The sequence below is a fragment of the Neofelis nebulosa genome, chromosome 18 (genome assembly GCF_028018385.1).
Source record: "Neofelis nebulosa isolate mNeoNeb1 chromosome 18, mNeoNeb1.pri, whole genome shotgun sequence".
NCBI classification, from domain to species: Eukaryota; Metazoa; Chordata; class Mammalia; order Carnivora; family Felidae; genus Neofelis; species Neofelis nebulosa.
Genome location: NC_080799.1, coordinates 24,779,488 through 24,796,452, shown reverse-complemented (window position 1 = coordinate 24,796,452; position 16,965 = coordinate 24,779,488). Strand labels below are relative to the sequence as shown.

General features: G+C 44.9%; 1 protein-coding gene across 1 annotated transcript in view; it reads left to right on the top strand.

Moving 5' to 3' along the window:
• The window catches only part of LCMT1 (leucine carboxyl methyltransferase 1), a 42,019-nt gene that overhangs the window by 438 nt on the left and 24,616 nt on the right, over positions 1-16,965 (top strand). Inside the window, exon 2 of the mRNA XM_058710756.1 lies at positions 16,273-16,364. Coding sequence (XP_058566739.1) covers positions 16,273-16,364 — 92 coding nt within the window. The remainder of the gene's footprint in view (positions 1-16,272; positions 16,365-16,965) is intronic.

Sequence of the window (16,965 nt, the reverse complement as noted above, 5' to 3'; positions counted from 1 at the left end):
CTAAACCAGCCACACGGGGTCTTGTGGCCTTCGTGAGGCTCAAGTCTTGCTGGGAGACAGACTGCACTTCACAGACAGTGAAGGAAATAATTCTAGTCTTGAGGAGTTAGGAGAAGTGCAAGTTCGTCCTCTTTAATAGGTTACGTTTCATTGGGGGTTATTACGATCCCCATCGTGCCCCTGAAACTCAGGCCAATCGAGATGGGGGGCGGGGGGGGGGGGAATGGCCTGCCGGGGCCCCATAATGTTGCTGTGCAGAGCCAGCATTTTCCAGAGCTCTTGCCTCTATGCCACAGGGGTCTACATACTTGGGGGTGTAGTGAGGGCAGTATCGTGAGCACAGACATGTATCACACACCTGGAAGCACGAGGCTCGAGTGTACTTTATTCATTCGTTCCACAGAAATTATTGAGTGTATCCGTTGTGCCAAAGCCTTTTTTGAATGGTTGGTGGGTATTCAGTTTTTGGGAACACATGATGAAAGGACTGACGTGGCGTCTGAGGGCAGCACCATCTCCTCGGAAAAGACAGGAAGCAAATAATTCCCTGTGAAATACATAATTACGGTTTTGTCTTGAGTGCTGAGAAATACGGCGTGCCATTCGAGTTTGTCATTGAGGCAATAATGTTGAAGCTGAGATCACAAGGCTGAATGCAAAACGGGGATATAGGAGGGTGTTGGGGCAGAGCAGGGGAGTGCGAACTGTTAAAGGAATGGATAGAATGCCCTTGAAGCTGGGGCCACTAGGGAATGGAGGTGGGGAATGCCAAGGTTTTGGGTTAAGGCTCGCACTTTTTGTAGGTTCTTGCACACTAAGCATAGTGATTTAAAACATGGACCTTGGGGCCGGGCTCTGTCAAGCTGATCCTAGCTCTGCCACTAAACCATTCTGCATCAAGTTTTTTGATCGGGCTCTGCTGCTGATGCTGCGTCTCTCTCTCTTTCTGCCCCTCTCCTGCTCATGCTGTGTCTCTTTCTCTCAAAAAATAAATAAATGTTAAAAAAAAATTAAGAAAGAAAGAAAGAAACCACAGATGCTCACGTCCTACTCTAGACTCATGGAATCAGAATCTGCTGGGATAGGTCCTGGGCTGTAAAGACTGGGCGTGTTTGCCATCTGGGTGCATTTCATTGAAGCTTCTTTTGCACTGGCCTTTCCCTCATCTGAAAAAAACATGCAAAAAGATTGTGAGAATCCGTAAGTTAGTGTTTTAAGACATGTTGTAAGTCTCTCTCCTTCAAGTTCTGTGATATCTTCACCGTAATGTGTTAAACCCTTCAATCTTGTCAAAAGACCACGTTATTAAATAGGGATTCCTTGCATGAACCGTGGGCTGTCTGTCGTCTGAGTTTTGAAGTGGGGGCATAACAATGGTAACCCACCTTCGGGATGTAAGGATTCAATGAGATCACAGACACGAGGCAGTTAGCACAAGATCTGGCACAGCGTGAAGCCTTCAATAAATTGTTGCTACTGGTTTTGATTTCCCTCCATTCCGAACACTGTTTGGTTGAAGTTACTGAATAGGTCATACCTGTGGATCAGGCTGGTTCCCCCGCCTTAGGTTACGGCCATAAAAGCCCTAATTTAACACAGGAGCCAGTTAGCTTCCCAGGACTCGTGCGGTTCTGTTACTTCTCTTGCAGGTTGTTCCCTCCTTCCTTTCAGAGCCCTCCCGGGGATAGTAGTGACGTGAACGGTGTCAGACGGCTGTCGGCAGGATTAAATGTGGCGCGCTCCCCACAGTGCCTGGCACATGGCAGGTGTCGGAGACTGGTGGTTATTATCAGCACTGTCCCAGTCGTCATCATCAGTGCCGTGACCATCAGCATGGGCCTGTGCTCTCAGTCCTGCGGTCCTACAGCGAGAACTCTTCTGAGCGGACATTCTGGGCTTATGCTTAAAAATTCCATGGGATTCCGCAAGTATTTTTCCAGCACTTGCTGTGATCGTTAACTCTCGCCACTACCCATCTCCCCTCTCCTTGTCTTCCCCGTCCTTTGCTGCCCGCCCAAGGCAGTTCCCTCTGTTGTTTACCCCTGACCCCCTCTCCCCAGGCCCACCCTGTATCCTGGGAAATTCCCACTCCTTAATCGTCAGCCTCGTCTCTTTCCTCAGCCTCTCCTTAGCCATCTGTTCCCTCTCTTTGCTTTGACCCTGGTCCTTCCTCGGGGATATCCTTTTTTGAAGTCCTCTCAGTTGGTGCCTCTGTTTTCTCATACCCCGGGGTATGAGATTTCAGGATCGGGGGTGCAAGATTTGTGTCCTTGTTCTCTGACCCCCCCCCAACCCCCCGTTTCCTTGAGATCCATGGTCCCCAGGCGGAGCATCCTCTCTTCCTCCTCATTACTGTTTTCTCCTGCTTATTCACCTGATTCGTGGACGTCTTGGGTGCCTGGCCCACAGTCCTCCTGTCTGTCTCGACCTTCTTGCCATCAGCCCAGTCGGCTTCACTGTGCGTGTGGAGGACCCAGGCTACTCACAGGGCACTCATTTTCTGGAACGCCTCGTCTGTAGCGATCACCTCTTGTCATCCATGTCTGTCACCATCGCCGCGGTGGCACCCTGCGTTTCCGCCCTGGTGCCGCACCACCTCATGCGTGAGCAGCGCGGCCCCTCTCGACCCCGATCTCTGCTTTCCACCTTGCTTGGTCATTTATTTCTGCTATGTCCTCAGGGTGTTTTTCCTTAGGACCTGAGGGTTTTTTTTTTCTGTCCTTTAGATGCCACTCTAGCCTGGTATCTCTGAGTAGAGCTTAGAGTTTCCCCTGAGATGGCCCCCTGAGAAGGACAATGGTGGGGACAGGCTTGTAGGAGGTGAGGGAGGGAGCCCTGTGGATGTCTCTGGAAACGGTGTCCCAGGCAGAGAGCACAGAGGGTAGGAAGCCCCATGGAGGGAGCAGGCCTGACTTGTTCCAGGAAGGACCAGGCCAGCCTGAGGAGAAGGAGGAGGGCTGAAGGGGTCTTAGGGACTTGTGGTGGTGTCCAATGGAGAATTTTGAACCGAAGAACGAGGTGACCGGACTTGGGTTTTAATGGGATCACTCTGGCTTCTCTGTTGAGAGCAGCCTGTAGGGAGCAAGGACGGAAGCGGGGAGATCAGTTAATAGGCTGATGGAATATTCCAAGACAGAGGCGCTGATGTCTTGGGTCAGGATGGTTGCACTGGAAGGGCTGAGAATCGACCAGATTCTGGGTACGTCTTGAAGGAGGAGGTGATGGGATGTGTTGATAGATTGGATGTGGGTGAGGCCAGTGACTGAAAGAAGAAGCCAAGCCCTCTGGCTCATCTCAGATACGGCTCCCACCAGGAGGCCCCTGACACCTGCAGACCAGGCCCAGCCCCTTCCGTGTTCTCTGTGCGTGTCCTTGGCGGTGGTCAGTCCAACTGCGGCCTAGGTGTAGTGTTGAATGTTTGTCTGCCCCCGCGAGAAGAAAGGTGAGGGGAATGACCGTGTCTGCCTTAGCCACGTGCCTGCTAGACCCATTTCTCAGGCGGCAAAGTGACGAGGAACTGAATGCCGATGCTCAGGGTTGCACTTCCTGATGAGGTCTCCACATTCTGCTGTTGTGTTTCACTGGATTTGAGTGGTCTGTCTGTTTTAGAAACCAGGCCAGGGGCTTTAAGACTGAAATCCTGTTGTAAAAATTACAGAAGTTAATCGGATTTCAACCGAATCCAAAAATGTCCCCCTTGAGGTGCAGGTGGGTCACAGGATCACCTCTCTGGAGAGGCGGATTTTCCCAAGGGCTTAGGCCTTTCCAGCACACGGATTGCATCTTTGCAGCCGTGCCCAGAGAGCAGGGCTTGAGATCGTGATCTGAATATTTGAAGGTGGGGGCTGCGGCTTTCCATCCTCAGAGAAGATGTGTCACTTTAGAATTAGAATATTCTGGGGGCGCCTGGGTGGCGCAGTCGGTTGAGCGTCCGACTTCAGCCAGGTCACGATCTCGCGGTCTGTGAGTTCGAGCCCCGCGTCGGGCTCTGGGCTGATGGCTCGGAGCCTGGAGCCTGTTTCCGATTCTGTGTCTCCCTCTCTCTCTGCCCCTCCCCCGTTCATGCTCTGTCTCTCTCTGTCCCAAAAAATAAATAAAAAACGTTGAAAAAAAAATTAAAAAAAAAATCACTTTAAAAAAAAAAAAAAAAAAAAAAAAAAGAATATTCTGGCGAGGATAAATTAGCTGCCCAACTTGCCCATCAGGAAGGTCCCGTAAATCGTGGATTTTCTGCAACCCTCTCCTCATGTTTTAAAAAAAGCAACAAATTAAATTTTGGAAAATATCTATGAAAAACAATGATTTCAAATCTAGAATACTAATTTTTTTAATGATTATGTTTTTAAAATTTTTTAATTTTTTAAACATTCTTATTATTGATGTTTTGTTTATTTATTTTTGAGGGGGGAGGTAGAGGAGCAGAGAGAGAGAGGGTGAGAAAGGCTCCATGCCATCTACGTGGAGCCCAGTGTGGGGCTCGGTCCCACAAACCATGAGATCGTGACCTGAGCCAAAATCAAGAGCCAAGCGCTTAACCAATGGAGCCACTCATGTGCCCCTAAGATTTTTTTTAAATTTTTTTTGTTATTTTTTTAATGCTTATTTATTTTGAGAGAGAGCGTGCGCGAGCGAGCGTGTGCACGCGGGGTTGAGGAGGGTGGCAGAGAGAGAGGGGGAAGGAAAGAATCCCAAGCAGGCTCCACTCTGTCAGTGCAGAGCCTGATGCGGGGCTTGATCTCACAAAATGTGAGATCATGAGCTGAGCTGATACCAAGAGTCGGATGCTTAACTGACTGAGCCACCCAGATTCCCCCCCCCACCCCCAAGATTTTGTTTTTAAGTAGTCTCTACACCCAACGTGGAGCTCGAACTCACAACCCTGAGATCAAGAATCACATACTCTTTGAGTCAGCCAGGTGCCCCTTAATGGTTAATTTGTTAAAGGGCAAAAGTGAGTACTTTTCCCCACCTCATTAGTCTAACTTGAATATACCGTACATATAATTTTTTTGTCTCCTTTTTTTGTTGTTGTCGTAATGGGTGAACAGTATTCCACAATATGGTTTTAGTTTATGTGACAGTTCTTCTGTTCATTATTTGGGTAGCTATGATTTTGCTATTAAAGCAGGGCTGCGATAAACATCTTTGCATGTGCATTTCAGTTTTCCAGTGAGATGGATTTCAGGGGAGAAGCCTTTGCAAAGTGGTCCTCGAAAGAGGTTGTGTCCGTTTCTGTTCTCATGGTAAAAGAGATGCTAAACACAGAATATTCTCAGCCTCTTAAATTGTTTGTCAGCTGGCAGGTGGATAATACCTCTTAAAAATTTTTATTTTATTTAACAAACTTTTATTATACTCACTAGTAAGACTGAGTATTTTTATTAAAAAAAATTTTTATGTGTATTTTTGAGAGAGAGAGAGAGAGAGAGCAAGCAGGGAAGGGGCGGAGAGAGGGAGAGAGAGGATCCGAAGCAGGCCCTGTGCTATTAGCACAGAGCCTGACGCGGGGCTTGAACTCACAAACTGTGAGATCATGACCTGAGCCGGAGCCAGACGTTCAACCGCCCGAGCCACCCTGGCGTCCTAAGACTGAGCATTTTTAGTTCTTCACTATCTCTGATATTTTTTTACATGACGCCTTTCTCCTTATCATTTTCCTAACTGGGTTTTTGGTTTTTTGTTTCATTTATGTTTTTATTGGTCTGTAAGAACTTGTCATATGTATGGTAGTAGTCCTTTGCCTACGTATGTGTTCCATTATTTTCTCTCAAACTGTTGCTGTCTTTAAGATGAGCTTGTACCATACATTTCATGATGCAGAAATTCTGAATCTTTATGGTGCCAAATCTGACAGTCTAACTTTATGGCTTGGGGCTTTTGGGTAACGTTTTATGAGACCGTTTTCAATCACTGCCTTTTCTTTTAGCACTTTTATGGTTTTGGCTTCTATTGCTTAGAGCATTCATCTATCTTTATAATTTTGTATGTTATAAGTTAGCAGTTTTTGTTCCTACACTGTTGATGGTCTGTATCCTCCATTGATTTGAAATATCACTTACATACTAAATTCTTACGTATACTTTAGCACAGCAATGCGTAGATCATTCTTGACTTCCAGTCGGAATTGGTTTTTTCATTTCGATGCATAAACATTTTGACTTGCGAAGTGTTAGTCGTGACTTGCCAAGAGCTCCTCTAGCTTGGGGTAAAACAGGGTCGTATCAGGGACTAGCACAATCTCCTTAGTTCATTTGAGCAGCTGCACTCCAGGAAGAAAGAAAAGAAAGCGATACTAACCAAAGCATGTGTTTGAGTCTGTGAAAGCAATAGTTTTTCAGGGAGTCCCACCCTGTAGACTTCTACATACTTCTCATTGGCCAGAATTGGGCAGGTGACCTCACCCCTAGCTGCAAGAAAGTGTGGGAGGGGAGAATTTCTCACGGGGCAGATTGATACCTCAAACAAAATGGGGGTAAGGAGGAAGGGGTAAGTGGATATTGAATGGGCAACTGGGAGGGTCAGCTATATCGCTCATCTTTCTTGTTCTTCAGAATTTCCCCAGGTGTTCTTAAGAGACAGAGGGAGAGGGGAAGGAAGAAAATGGAGGTGGGAGAGCAGGGGTGAGAGGGTGATGATTTATAAAATAAAATGCTCAGGTCTTTAGTGTTCAGTTTGACGAGTCTTAACAAGTGTATATGGTTGACTCTTGAACAACATGGGTTTGAACTGCACTTATATGTGGCTTTTCCAATAAATGCAGTACAGTACTCTAAACGTATTTTCTTTATGATTTTCTTAATATTTTCTTTTTTTTAGTGCTTATTGATTTTTGAGAGAGAGAGAGAGAGAGAGCGCCCACGTGCATGAGGAAGGGAGAGGCAGATGAGGGAGAAAGAGGATCCAAAGTGGGTTCCGCACTGACCGCAGAATGCCCAATGCAGGGCTCGTATCCATGAACTATGAGATCATGACCTGAGCTAAAGTCAGACACTTAACCAACTGAGCCACCCAGATGCCCCTCTTAATATTTTCTTTAGCCTACTTTATTGAAAGAATACAATATATAATAAATCTAACGTACAAAATACATGTTAATCAACTGTTAAGACTTCTGGTCAATAGTAGTCAATTTGTAGTTAAGTTTTTGGGGAATCGAAAGTTATACTCAAAGTTTTGATTGCACAGGAGGTTGACACCCCAACCCCTGTGTTGTTCAAGAGTCAACGTACACGGTATATCTGTGTACCACCGCCCAAAACAAGATATAAAATATATCTGAAACTCTAGAAACTTCCCTTGTTATATGTTTCTAATTAGTCTCCTTACCCTCACCAATCATTTTCTGGTTTTGAAATCTGTGGTAGATTAGATCTGCCTGTTTTCGAATGTCATAGAAATGGGGTCATACAGTATGTATTATTTTGTCTTCTTTCACTCAACTGTGTTCCTTGAGATTCATCCATGTTGTTTGCGTTATCAAAGATAAAGCCAGGGTCACCTGGGTGGCTTGGTCACTTGACCATCTGTCTCTTGATTCTGGATCAGGACATGATCTCACGTTTTCTGGGATTGAGCCCCATGTCTGGCTCTGCATTGACAGTGCAGAGCCTGCTTAGGATTCTCTCTCTCTCTCTCTCTCTCTCTCTCTCTCTCTCCCCCACCCCCTGCTCCTCCTCTGCGTGTGCATCCACGCACACACACAGTCTCTCAAAATAAATAAACATTAAAAATTTTTTTAAAGATAAAGCTAGGTACTAGTTCACATGATGAGGACAGAGTTTAATCAGTAATTAACTATTCCAATAAGGAAAAGAGTCCAGAGTGAATGAAACTCAACTTCAGTTTGTACAGAGGAGATTTTATTTTTTTTTATTTTATTTTTTTTAAATTTTTTTTTTCAACGTTTTTTATTTATTTTTGGGACAGAGAGAGACAGAGCGTGAATGGGGGAGGGGCAGAGAGAGAGGGAGACACAGAATCGGAAACAGGCTCCAGGCTCCGAGCCATCAGCCTGGAACCCGACGCGGGGCTCGAACTCACGGACCGCGAGATCGTGACCTGGCTGAAGTCGGACGCTTAACCGACTGCGCCACCCAGGCGCCCCTAGAGGAGATTTTAAAGAGAGAATGAGGGAGTAAAGTTGGGGGTGAATAAAGTCAGAAGTAAAAAATTACAAAAGCCAGGAAAGGTATTGGTTCATGTGAAACCACCTGGGTTTGCTCACTGGGAGACAGGGACCTGATCTTTCAGTGTTGGCTAGAAGAAACAATGGATGCTTTTGGCAGCCTTGAGTTTTCTCGGGCAGGCACTAAGGGGTACCGGAATCATCCTAGGGGTGGAGCCTTGAGCTGTTAAAGTCTACATTAGTGTTCGTTCGAGTCTCTATACAGTAAGTCAAGGTTGAAGCCTAGTCGAGAAGAGGGCTCGAGGAACCTGGCTAGAGTTTGGTCAAGGAAAGAGTCTTTGTCAGTGTAGTCTGTTCCTATACATGTATGAATACACCATGATTTGTTCGTGTGTTCTCCAATGATAGGACATTTGAGTTGTATCGAAGTTGTTGGTCATTGTGAATAGGCTACAAGGGACATTCTCATACAGGTCTTCAATTTCTCTCAAATAAATGTCTAGGAATAGAATTGCTTAGTCACAGGGTGGGTATATATTTAACTGCTAGACTAATTTCCAAAGTCGTTTATCGCTTTCCACTTCCCACCAGCAATATATTGAAACTCCAGTTGTTCAACATCCTTGTTAACATCCTGTATTGTCAGTGAGGGTGAAAGAGCATCTCAGTATGGTTTTAAATTGCATTTCCCTGGTGACTAGCGATCTTAGGCATCTTTTGGTGTGCTTATTGGACATTCCTACATCTTTCGTGAACTGTCTGTTCAAGTCTTTTGCCCATTTTTGTTGTTAATGGTTTTTGGTTTTGACTCATTGGAGTTTATTATATATTCTGGATAGCAATTCTTTGTCAGATAGATACATTGTACGTATACATACATGGGTAGGAACATTCAAATTGAAAACATTGACAATAGCATCCAAAAACCTAAAGTGGGGAGGAATAAATATAATGAAAGACGCAAAACACCTTTACACAGAAAACCGTAAAACACTGTTGAGAGGAATTCAAGAAGACTGAAATAAATGGGAGATACGCTTTGTTCATGCATTGGAAGATTTGATGTGTCGAGATTCCTGTTCTCCCTGACTTGATCCGTGGAATCAGTGCAATCACCGTCAAAATCCTAGCCATCTTTTTTTTTTTAGAAGAAATTAACAGATCGTTTCGAAAATGTATACGGAAACGTGAAGGGTCTTGAATAGCAAAAAAGTCTTCAAACGAAGAGCAGAGTTGAAGCACTTAAACTGCTTAATACTGCTTCATTTGAAGACTTGCAGTAAAGCCACAGCAATCAAAGTCTTTGGCATAGAGATAGATCAGTGACACAGAATAAAGAGTCCAAGAAATAGACCAAACACAAGGACTGTTGGTTGATCGTCACCTAGATTGTCAAGCCAATTCAGTGGGCGAAAGGGACGTCTTTTTAACGAATAGTTCTGGGTAAAGTGGAAATTCAAGTGGAAACAAAATGGACCTTAGCCCCTACCTCGTTCTGTACACATGAATTTGGGATGGATCATAAACCGAAATATAACAGCTAGAACCATAAATCTTTTAGATGAAACCATGAGAGCATATGTGGACAACCTTGAGGTAGGCAAATGTTTTGGATACAGAACAAAAAAAAAAAAAGCACTAATTACAAAGGAAAAATGGATGCACTGAGAAAATGAACAGGCAAGACAGACTGGGAGAAAATATTCAGACTACATGTGCTTAAGTGTTTTATTTTTTCCAAAAGAACTTTAGCATTATTCAGGCCCATGACATCCTGTTACTATATTCTGTATTAACTGGGTTTTTTGTTTGCTTAAGTCAGATAGGAGACATTGTACCATGGGAACTTTCTGATTGACTTCTCCTGCTTAACTCACCCTCTTGTGAATGTTGGTTCCTTTTTCATAAATGCCTTGCCCACTAGTCAATGAGTACTTACAGTGGAGGCAGTAGATTTTAGGACATATTAACCCTTGTAAAGTAATTGGGTGTTAGCTGAAGCCAAAAGGCAATACCAGTAGCCTCTGTTGGGAAGAAACGATAGCATGTGAGTTCATTGAGGCTCAGTTTTGTTTTGTTTTGTTTTAGGTGATTCAACACTTAAGGCCTTGCGGATCTACTTAAGAAAGCAACAGAGCTCACGAGAAAGGAAACAAACTGAAAGTCTGTTTAGGTACAAAGTCTGTTGCCCTTAAGACTTTGCTTCCTGCCTTCCATGTATCACCAAGAATAAAACTACCAAGAAATAGAAACAAAAAAAAATGAGACTAAAAAAAAGAACAATAAAATTAACAATAAGAGGTAGAGCAGTATCTTAGGCTAGTATGCAGTATGTAGTTCAAATTTCAAACTTAAAAATTGATGCTAAGAGTATCGGATTGATTTTTGCAATTGCATTTAAGTACGTTGTATGTATGTGTATGCGTGCATACGTTACATATATATGTTTAATGTACATATATATGTGTGTGTGTACATATATACACACACACGACCACGTAAACACACACGTATACACACAGACACAGATATCATTTAAGCAACTGAAGTGTCGGGGGAGGGATCCAAATCCAGGTGGGTAAATAGGTCGAAAAGCAATAGAATGAAATTTTCTTTTTTTTTTTTTAATTGTTTTAATGTTTATTTATTTTTGAGACAGAGACGGAGCATGAACAGGGGAGGGTCAGAGAGAGAAGGAGGCACAGAATCTGAAACAGGCTCCAGGCTCTGAGCTGTCAGCACAGAGCCCGACGTGGGGCTCGAACTCACAGACCGTGAGATCATGACCTGAGCCGAAGTCGGCCACTTAACCGACTGAGCCACCCAGGCACCCCTAGAATGAAATTTTCTACAGGGTTCTGCAGCTTGAGGGACCGACCTTCACCTCAGTGTGTAAAGCAGTGCCTTCCACGGGGGGTCATTATGAGGGTTGTAGTCGTTCCGTTCCTATCGGTCAAGCATTTGGAATGATGCCTGGCATTGTAGTCAGCTCTCAGGAGTGTTGATAGAAGTAAAATGAACCTGGCCTCGATCCTCACTGGCTGGGAGAGCGCGGAGGGCCCCTGCCCTTTCCTTCAGGTGAAGAAATCCCTGGCGGTGAGCATGTCACCCCTTTCCTGTTGCAGGTGGTACTCATGCCTATAGGGCAGAGTCAGTAAATGCTCTCGAGTGAGTAGGCGGTCGGCCCAGATCAGGGTTTCCCACGGAAGGAATGTGAAATGACTTTAGGTGGCACACAGATGTTTGTTTGAAATTTTAATAGTTAGGTATTTATTCTAGCGTGTGTTAGAAGAAAATCCCAGGTAGCACGTCAGACCCGAGTACTAAAAAAAAGCGAGTTGATTTAGAGAAATGTTACACTGAACAGGTGGTATGTGAATGTCATGAAAATTTCAAAAACAATAGGGATTGACCGAAGACTGCGAAATAGGTCTTCCCAAATCAGAGATTTTTGATTCTTTGGGTTTTAAACAAAGTCAGGATACACAAAGAGAGGGGATATTTTCTGGGTTTGGGCAACAGAGGACTGTGGTGGGGACAGACAGACAGCAGCGCTAGGTGCACAGCGTCAGTGTAGAGGCGACCACTGTTCACCTTTTGGTGCCTACTCTGGGAAGTCTTGATATGTGTACTGTACATGTATGTATATTGACGTGTACGTGAATGTACGCATTCATCTAACAGAATTGGGAACATTCTGTACATAGAATTTTGTAGCTTGCTTTGTTCACCTGACACCGTAACCCCAGGTTCAGTGTTCTTACCGAAACCTTTTTGTGTTCATTCTTGACTATTTCCTTAGGGTAAAATCCTAGAAGTGGGATTGTTTGGGCATCGCGTAAATATTACTCTTCAGCTTTGAGTACCAGCAGCCGAAGTGCCTCGTGGCATGGCAGTGACAGTTTACAGTTCTGGCGGCTCAGGTGCCCTCTTTCTCATCCTCACCAAAGCCAGGTTCTATTAAACGGTTTTGTTGCTGATTTGATAGCAGATTTACTGCTTGCTGTTTCTGCTTTCATTTTGCATTTTTTGGTTTCTTTATTTTGTATATTCAGTGATCACTTGGCTCTTTGGTGATCTGCCCATTTTTGGCCTTTCTTCTGGGATATTAGGATTTTTTTCCTTACTGATTCGTAAGTTCTTTATGTTTTCAGGATGTTACTATGTGATGTCACAGGTACTTTTCATCGCTTAATATTTGCCTTTTACTTTGCTTATGATATCTAAGCTCACTGTTGCTCATGTGGTGAAGGCAATACTGTATTTGATCCATGCTGTGACACACGTTCTTACGTCTTTGCCATCAGCTGTGATTTATTCTCGATGTGTCCTGCAGTCACTGCCAAGTCGTGTTAGAGTTGTCATTACCTGTGCAAGTGGATGTGGTCATTGTTGCTTGCGGCAGGGCCGGATGACTACACCGTCAGCTCTTGGGTGCTTCTGCCCACATGCCTTTTAAGGGCCATTTGCAGAAGGAGCACAAATCCTGATGCTGTTGGAGAACCATCCATGGATACCTCCTGATGAGATCAAGAAAGGCTCAGTAACAAAACCTGCACCTGGAGGGTCGGCAGCGTGGAAGGAAATCTTGGAGAGGATGATGGTGATCTCTTGGGGATGCAGCCTTGCCAATGCCCTTGGCGGCCCGAAGGTCAATATTGTGTGGAAACTCACAGATACCCCAGAAGGGAAGACTTAACCCTCTTACTGCATTCATCCATTTCCTTTCAATCCGTTTAAATAAGCACAAAAGGGCTTTTGCAGGAGCGTCTGGCGGCTCAGTCAACAGAGCATGCAACTCTGGATGTGGTTGTGAGTTCAGGCCCACGTTGCACACAGAGCCTACTTGAAAACTAATTAAACAAACAAGTAAACGGGCTTTTTCCAACAAGCACAAAATTTAAATTGTGAGCAATAAGAAAAACATTAAGCTAACTAACTGGCAGTGTTTCTCCTTTCTTTTTTCAGTCTTATAATTGATAATGTCTTAGATGAAATATGGCATATAGTTCATGGAGAAAAAGTTTAAAACATAGAGATAAAACACACACACACCCCAGAAATCGCCAGTACCCAAGTACTTGTCCTTAGATACGCACATACGCACATACACGTGTTCACGGGCACATTGGCTACATCGGTTTTTGGCCCAACATTTTTCCCTTCACGGTGTCTTGAACGTCTTGGCATGTCTGATCCTTCTAGTTCATATCTGAGATGACCGGTTAGTGGTTCCTTGTGTGGATCCACCATGTTTAGCTGGGCTCCCAGGGGTGACAGAATTCTAAGCTCTGAAACAGGTTGCCCATCTCCCTTTGGAACTCCCCATCAGCAGTGCCCGCTAGTTCTTTGACCCTTACTCTTCTTAGCAGTGCTCTGTAAATCTTCTCATGTTAGCCACTCTGAAGGGCAGATCAATGACATCCTTTTCCTCCCAGAAACCACGGGCAGTCTTCTAGATCTGGAGACCAGAAGGAGACGCATGTTGGAAACATTAGAAAGTGGGAGTCGTAAGGACTCATGACTGGATACGTTTGTGTTCTGTCCCCACCTGTTACGTTTGTGCACCTCCCCGTGGTTTGGGGCCACTGCACGTGGCTGCAGAGATCTCTCCCTGGCTCCCACCACCCGCCTCTCTAGTTTCTCCTGATTCTCCGCTGTTCTCCAGCCTCCCTACCGACTTTCTGTTCCTGGAACATTCCAAGGCGGTTCCTGTCCAGAGCATTTCTGTCTGCTCTTCCTCCTGTCTAGAATGCCTTTTACACAGCTTTCTCCAGTTTTGTAAGCACCCAACTCAGCCCATTCCCTTTTCAGAGAGGCTTTCCCTCTCACATTCTCTAACGTAGGTCCATCCGTCCTCCATGCTGTTGTCCTTCATCTGTCACAAGCCCTTCCTTATCTTTGTGGCTGGTTCACTACTGTATCCCCAATGGTTGGCACTTAGCAGACACTCACCAAAGATGGCTTGATGGAATCAATAGTATTAACTTGACGGAGGATACGGTTGAGAGGAGGGGAAACTGCTCCTTGTCATCCAGAGGAGGGCGGTAGTAAGTCCAACGCAGAGCTTGTGGAGGGGGGCAACTCGATCAGCTTTTCAGCAGCTAGGGCTGCTGGGCATTGGAGTGAGTGCCTTCTTTGTGGTGCATAGTCAGGCAGTGGCTTGGTGTTGTTGAAGGATTCTGGCATCGGATGTCAGGGCTGACCAGGTCAGTTCCAAGGCCCCCTCCAACCCTTACGTCCATGTTTGATGTTCGCATCACTAGTCTGTGGTTCTTGGACTGCAGACACGGCCTTTACCACTAGATGGCACCAGGTGATTGCTTTGAGGCCGGGGCTCCTCAAATCTGCCAACAGGGAGAACACCCTCTTCTCTCTTCTTTTACTTATCGAAGTATAGTTGAGATACAATGTTACATTAATTTCAGGCGTGCAACATAGTGATTTGACAAATCTACATATTACTCAGCCCTCACCACGGTTAAGTGTTGTCACATCTGTCACCGTACTGTTACAACAGTATTATTGACTGTATTCCCTATATTCCACTTTTCATCTTTGTGCGTTACTCATATGACTGGAAGTTTGTACCTCTTAAGCCCTCTTTGCCTATTTTGTCCGTCCCCCCACCCCCTCTGGCAACCACCACCTTGTTCTCTGTGTTTAAGAGTCTATTTTGTGTGTTCGGAGAACAGACTTTTCATTGCATTTTACCCCAAACACCCACTTCAACAAAAGCTTCACAAAACCGTCTTAACTCTTACAGTGTGGAATGCATACTGATATTTTCTATTTCACTCTGTTCGACTGCATTTTCACAGATGGAGACTTGCAAACTACTACACTGATTTTATTATACGGATGGGTCATGATTCATCATTTGAAAAGCACCGTTTTAGACAGCTGAGCCTGTTCACACTTGTAAAACTTGGACAGTCTGGGCCCGTAGCAAATCGTGTCCCTTAATGAGTACTTTGTGCATTTCCGTGCTGACTTGCTGCCTCGAGAAGCCAAAAGTATGTGCTTCCGTGTGTGTGTGTGTGTGTGTGTGCGTGCGCACGCGCGGATGTGTGAACGTGGACATGAGAGAGACTGGGGGGGATAGGTTTGTACAGGATTAGCACCGACCACAGTCAAGGCAGCGGTAAGCCTTGTCAGTGGATGTAAAGAGAAGATCTCATATCTCCCTCTGGGAGCTCAGACTCTAGCTGGGTAACAGTCACGCACCCCTTCCCCTCTCAGCTTGGTCATCAAGAAACACGGAAATGAGCTCATACACTCAGGATATCACTTAGGATGCTTCAGGGTGTAGCAGGTAACAGAGGCTTGACTCCGTTTGGTTTAAGCGATAAAGACATTTAGAAACTCTCAAAATGTCTGTTGAGAGGTAGAGCGGGGTGCAGGCCCACAGTGGCTCGGTCTTAAGGATCCAGGTTTCTTCCATTACATGTCCTTGTCCTAAGGCTGGTTCCACTCATGGTTGCCAGGAGACCTTAAGTGGTCATTGGGGTTTCAGATCCCTGGCTTAGAACACTAGAACTTTGATTCCCTGTCGTGTGGCCTGGGGAGAGTTTAGGTTACTGTAGCATTTTCCAGGTTGTAGTGCATGCCAGAGAGGGTAAGCTACAACGGCATTTTCTAGTTTGTAGCTGTTCTGTTTATTTGTTCCTGGTTTTTCCTTTTACTCCTTAAGGGACGTGAAATGACAGAAATGACAGAGCCGGGGGAAATACTTAGGGAGTCATTAGCGATGTTTACAAAACAATTCTAGATCTCCTTTCCTGTGGACCCAGAACTTCTGGTTGAGTAGAGTTGTCTGAATAGTTCTGGCCAGTGAGTTTGCAGAGTGAATAGATGGTTGCACGTCTTCTGGGTGAGCTATGAGGCGAGGTTATATGCTCTCCAGGGTCCTGGAAACGGAATTAGCAGTCAGAATAAAGAGAGGTGACACATGGCCGCCGTGGGAAGGGTGAGAGGCAGTGTAAGTGAGCACCTCGGCGGATGGCTGAGTCTGTTTACATTTGTAACGGAGTGCTAAATGGGAGTGTGTTGGCCTTGTGAAGTAGATGGTTTTCCTCCTTGACCTGGTTCCTGAGAACCTGAATCTACTGACGTCTACTCACCTGCCTCCTTTTTATCCCTTCCAGGTTTGCAGTAAGCATTGGCTACTGGCATGACCCTTACATCCAGCATTTTGTAAGACTGTCTAAGGAGAGGAAGGCCCCCGAAATTAACAGAGGCAAGTGACCCCCTCCCTCCTCACTATTCCCTCATCAGCTGAGAGGCCTGGGGTTTTAGGGATTCATTCATTTTTTTTTTTTTTAAACAATACAAATTTATTATCTTACAGTTCTGAAGGTCAGAAGTCAAACATGGGTCTTACTAGGCTAACATCAAAGTGTCATCAGGGCCGTTTCTTTTGGAGACCATAGGGGAGAGTCTATTTCCTTTTCTTGTCTACCTTCTGGAAACCACCTACATTCCATGGAAGATGGCCCCTTCTCCATTTCAAAGCCAGCAGTGTAACATAGGGATTCATTCTTAACATGAGAGTTGCAGTGTTCCTTCTCTCCGGTAGTATATGAAAGTGCTTATTTCCCAACATCCTCACCAACACAGTGTATTATGAAACTTTTCATCTGTGTTAATCTGATCCATGAAAAACGGTATCTTACAGTAATTTTATTTTAGATTCCTCTTATTTTGGGGTGAAGTTGAAGATCATTAGGATTATTTTTTTTATATATATTTTTAAATGTTTATTTTGAGAGCATGTGAGCGAGCGAGAGTTCACTTGCTTGCAAGCAGGGAGGGGCAGAGAGAGAGAATGAGAGAATGAG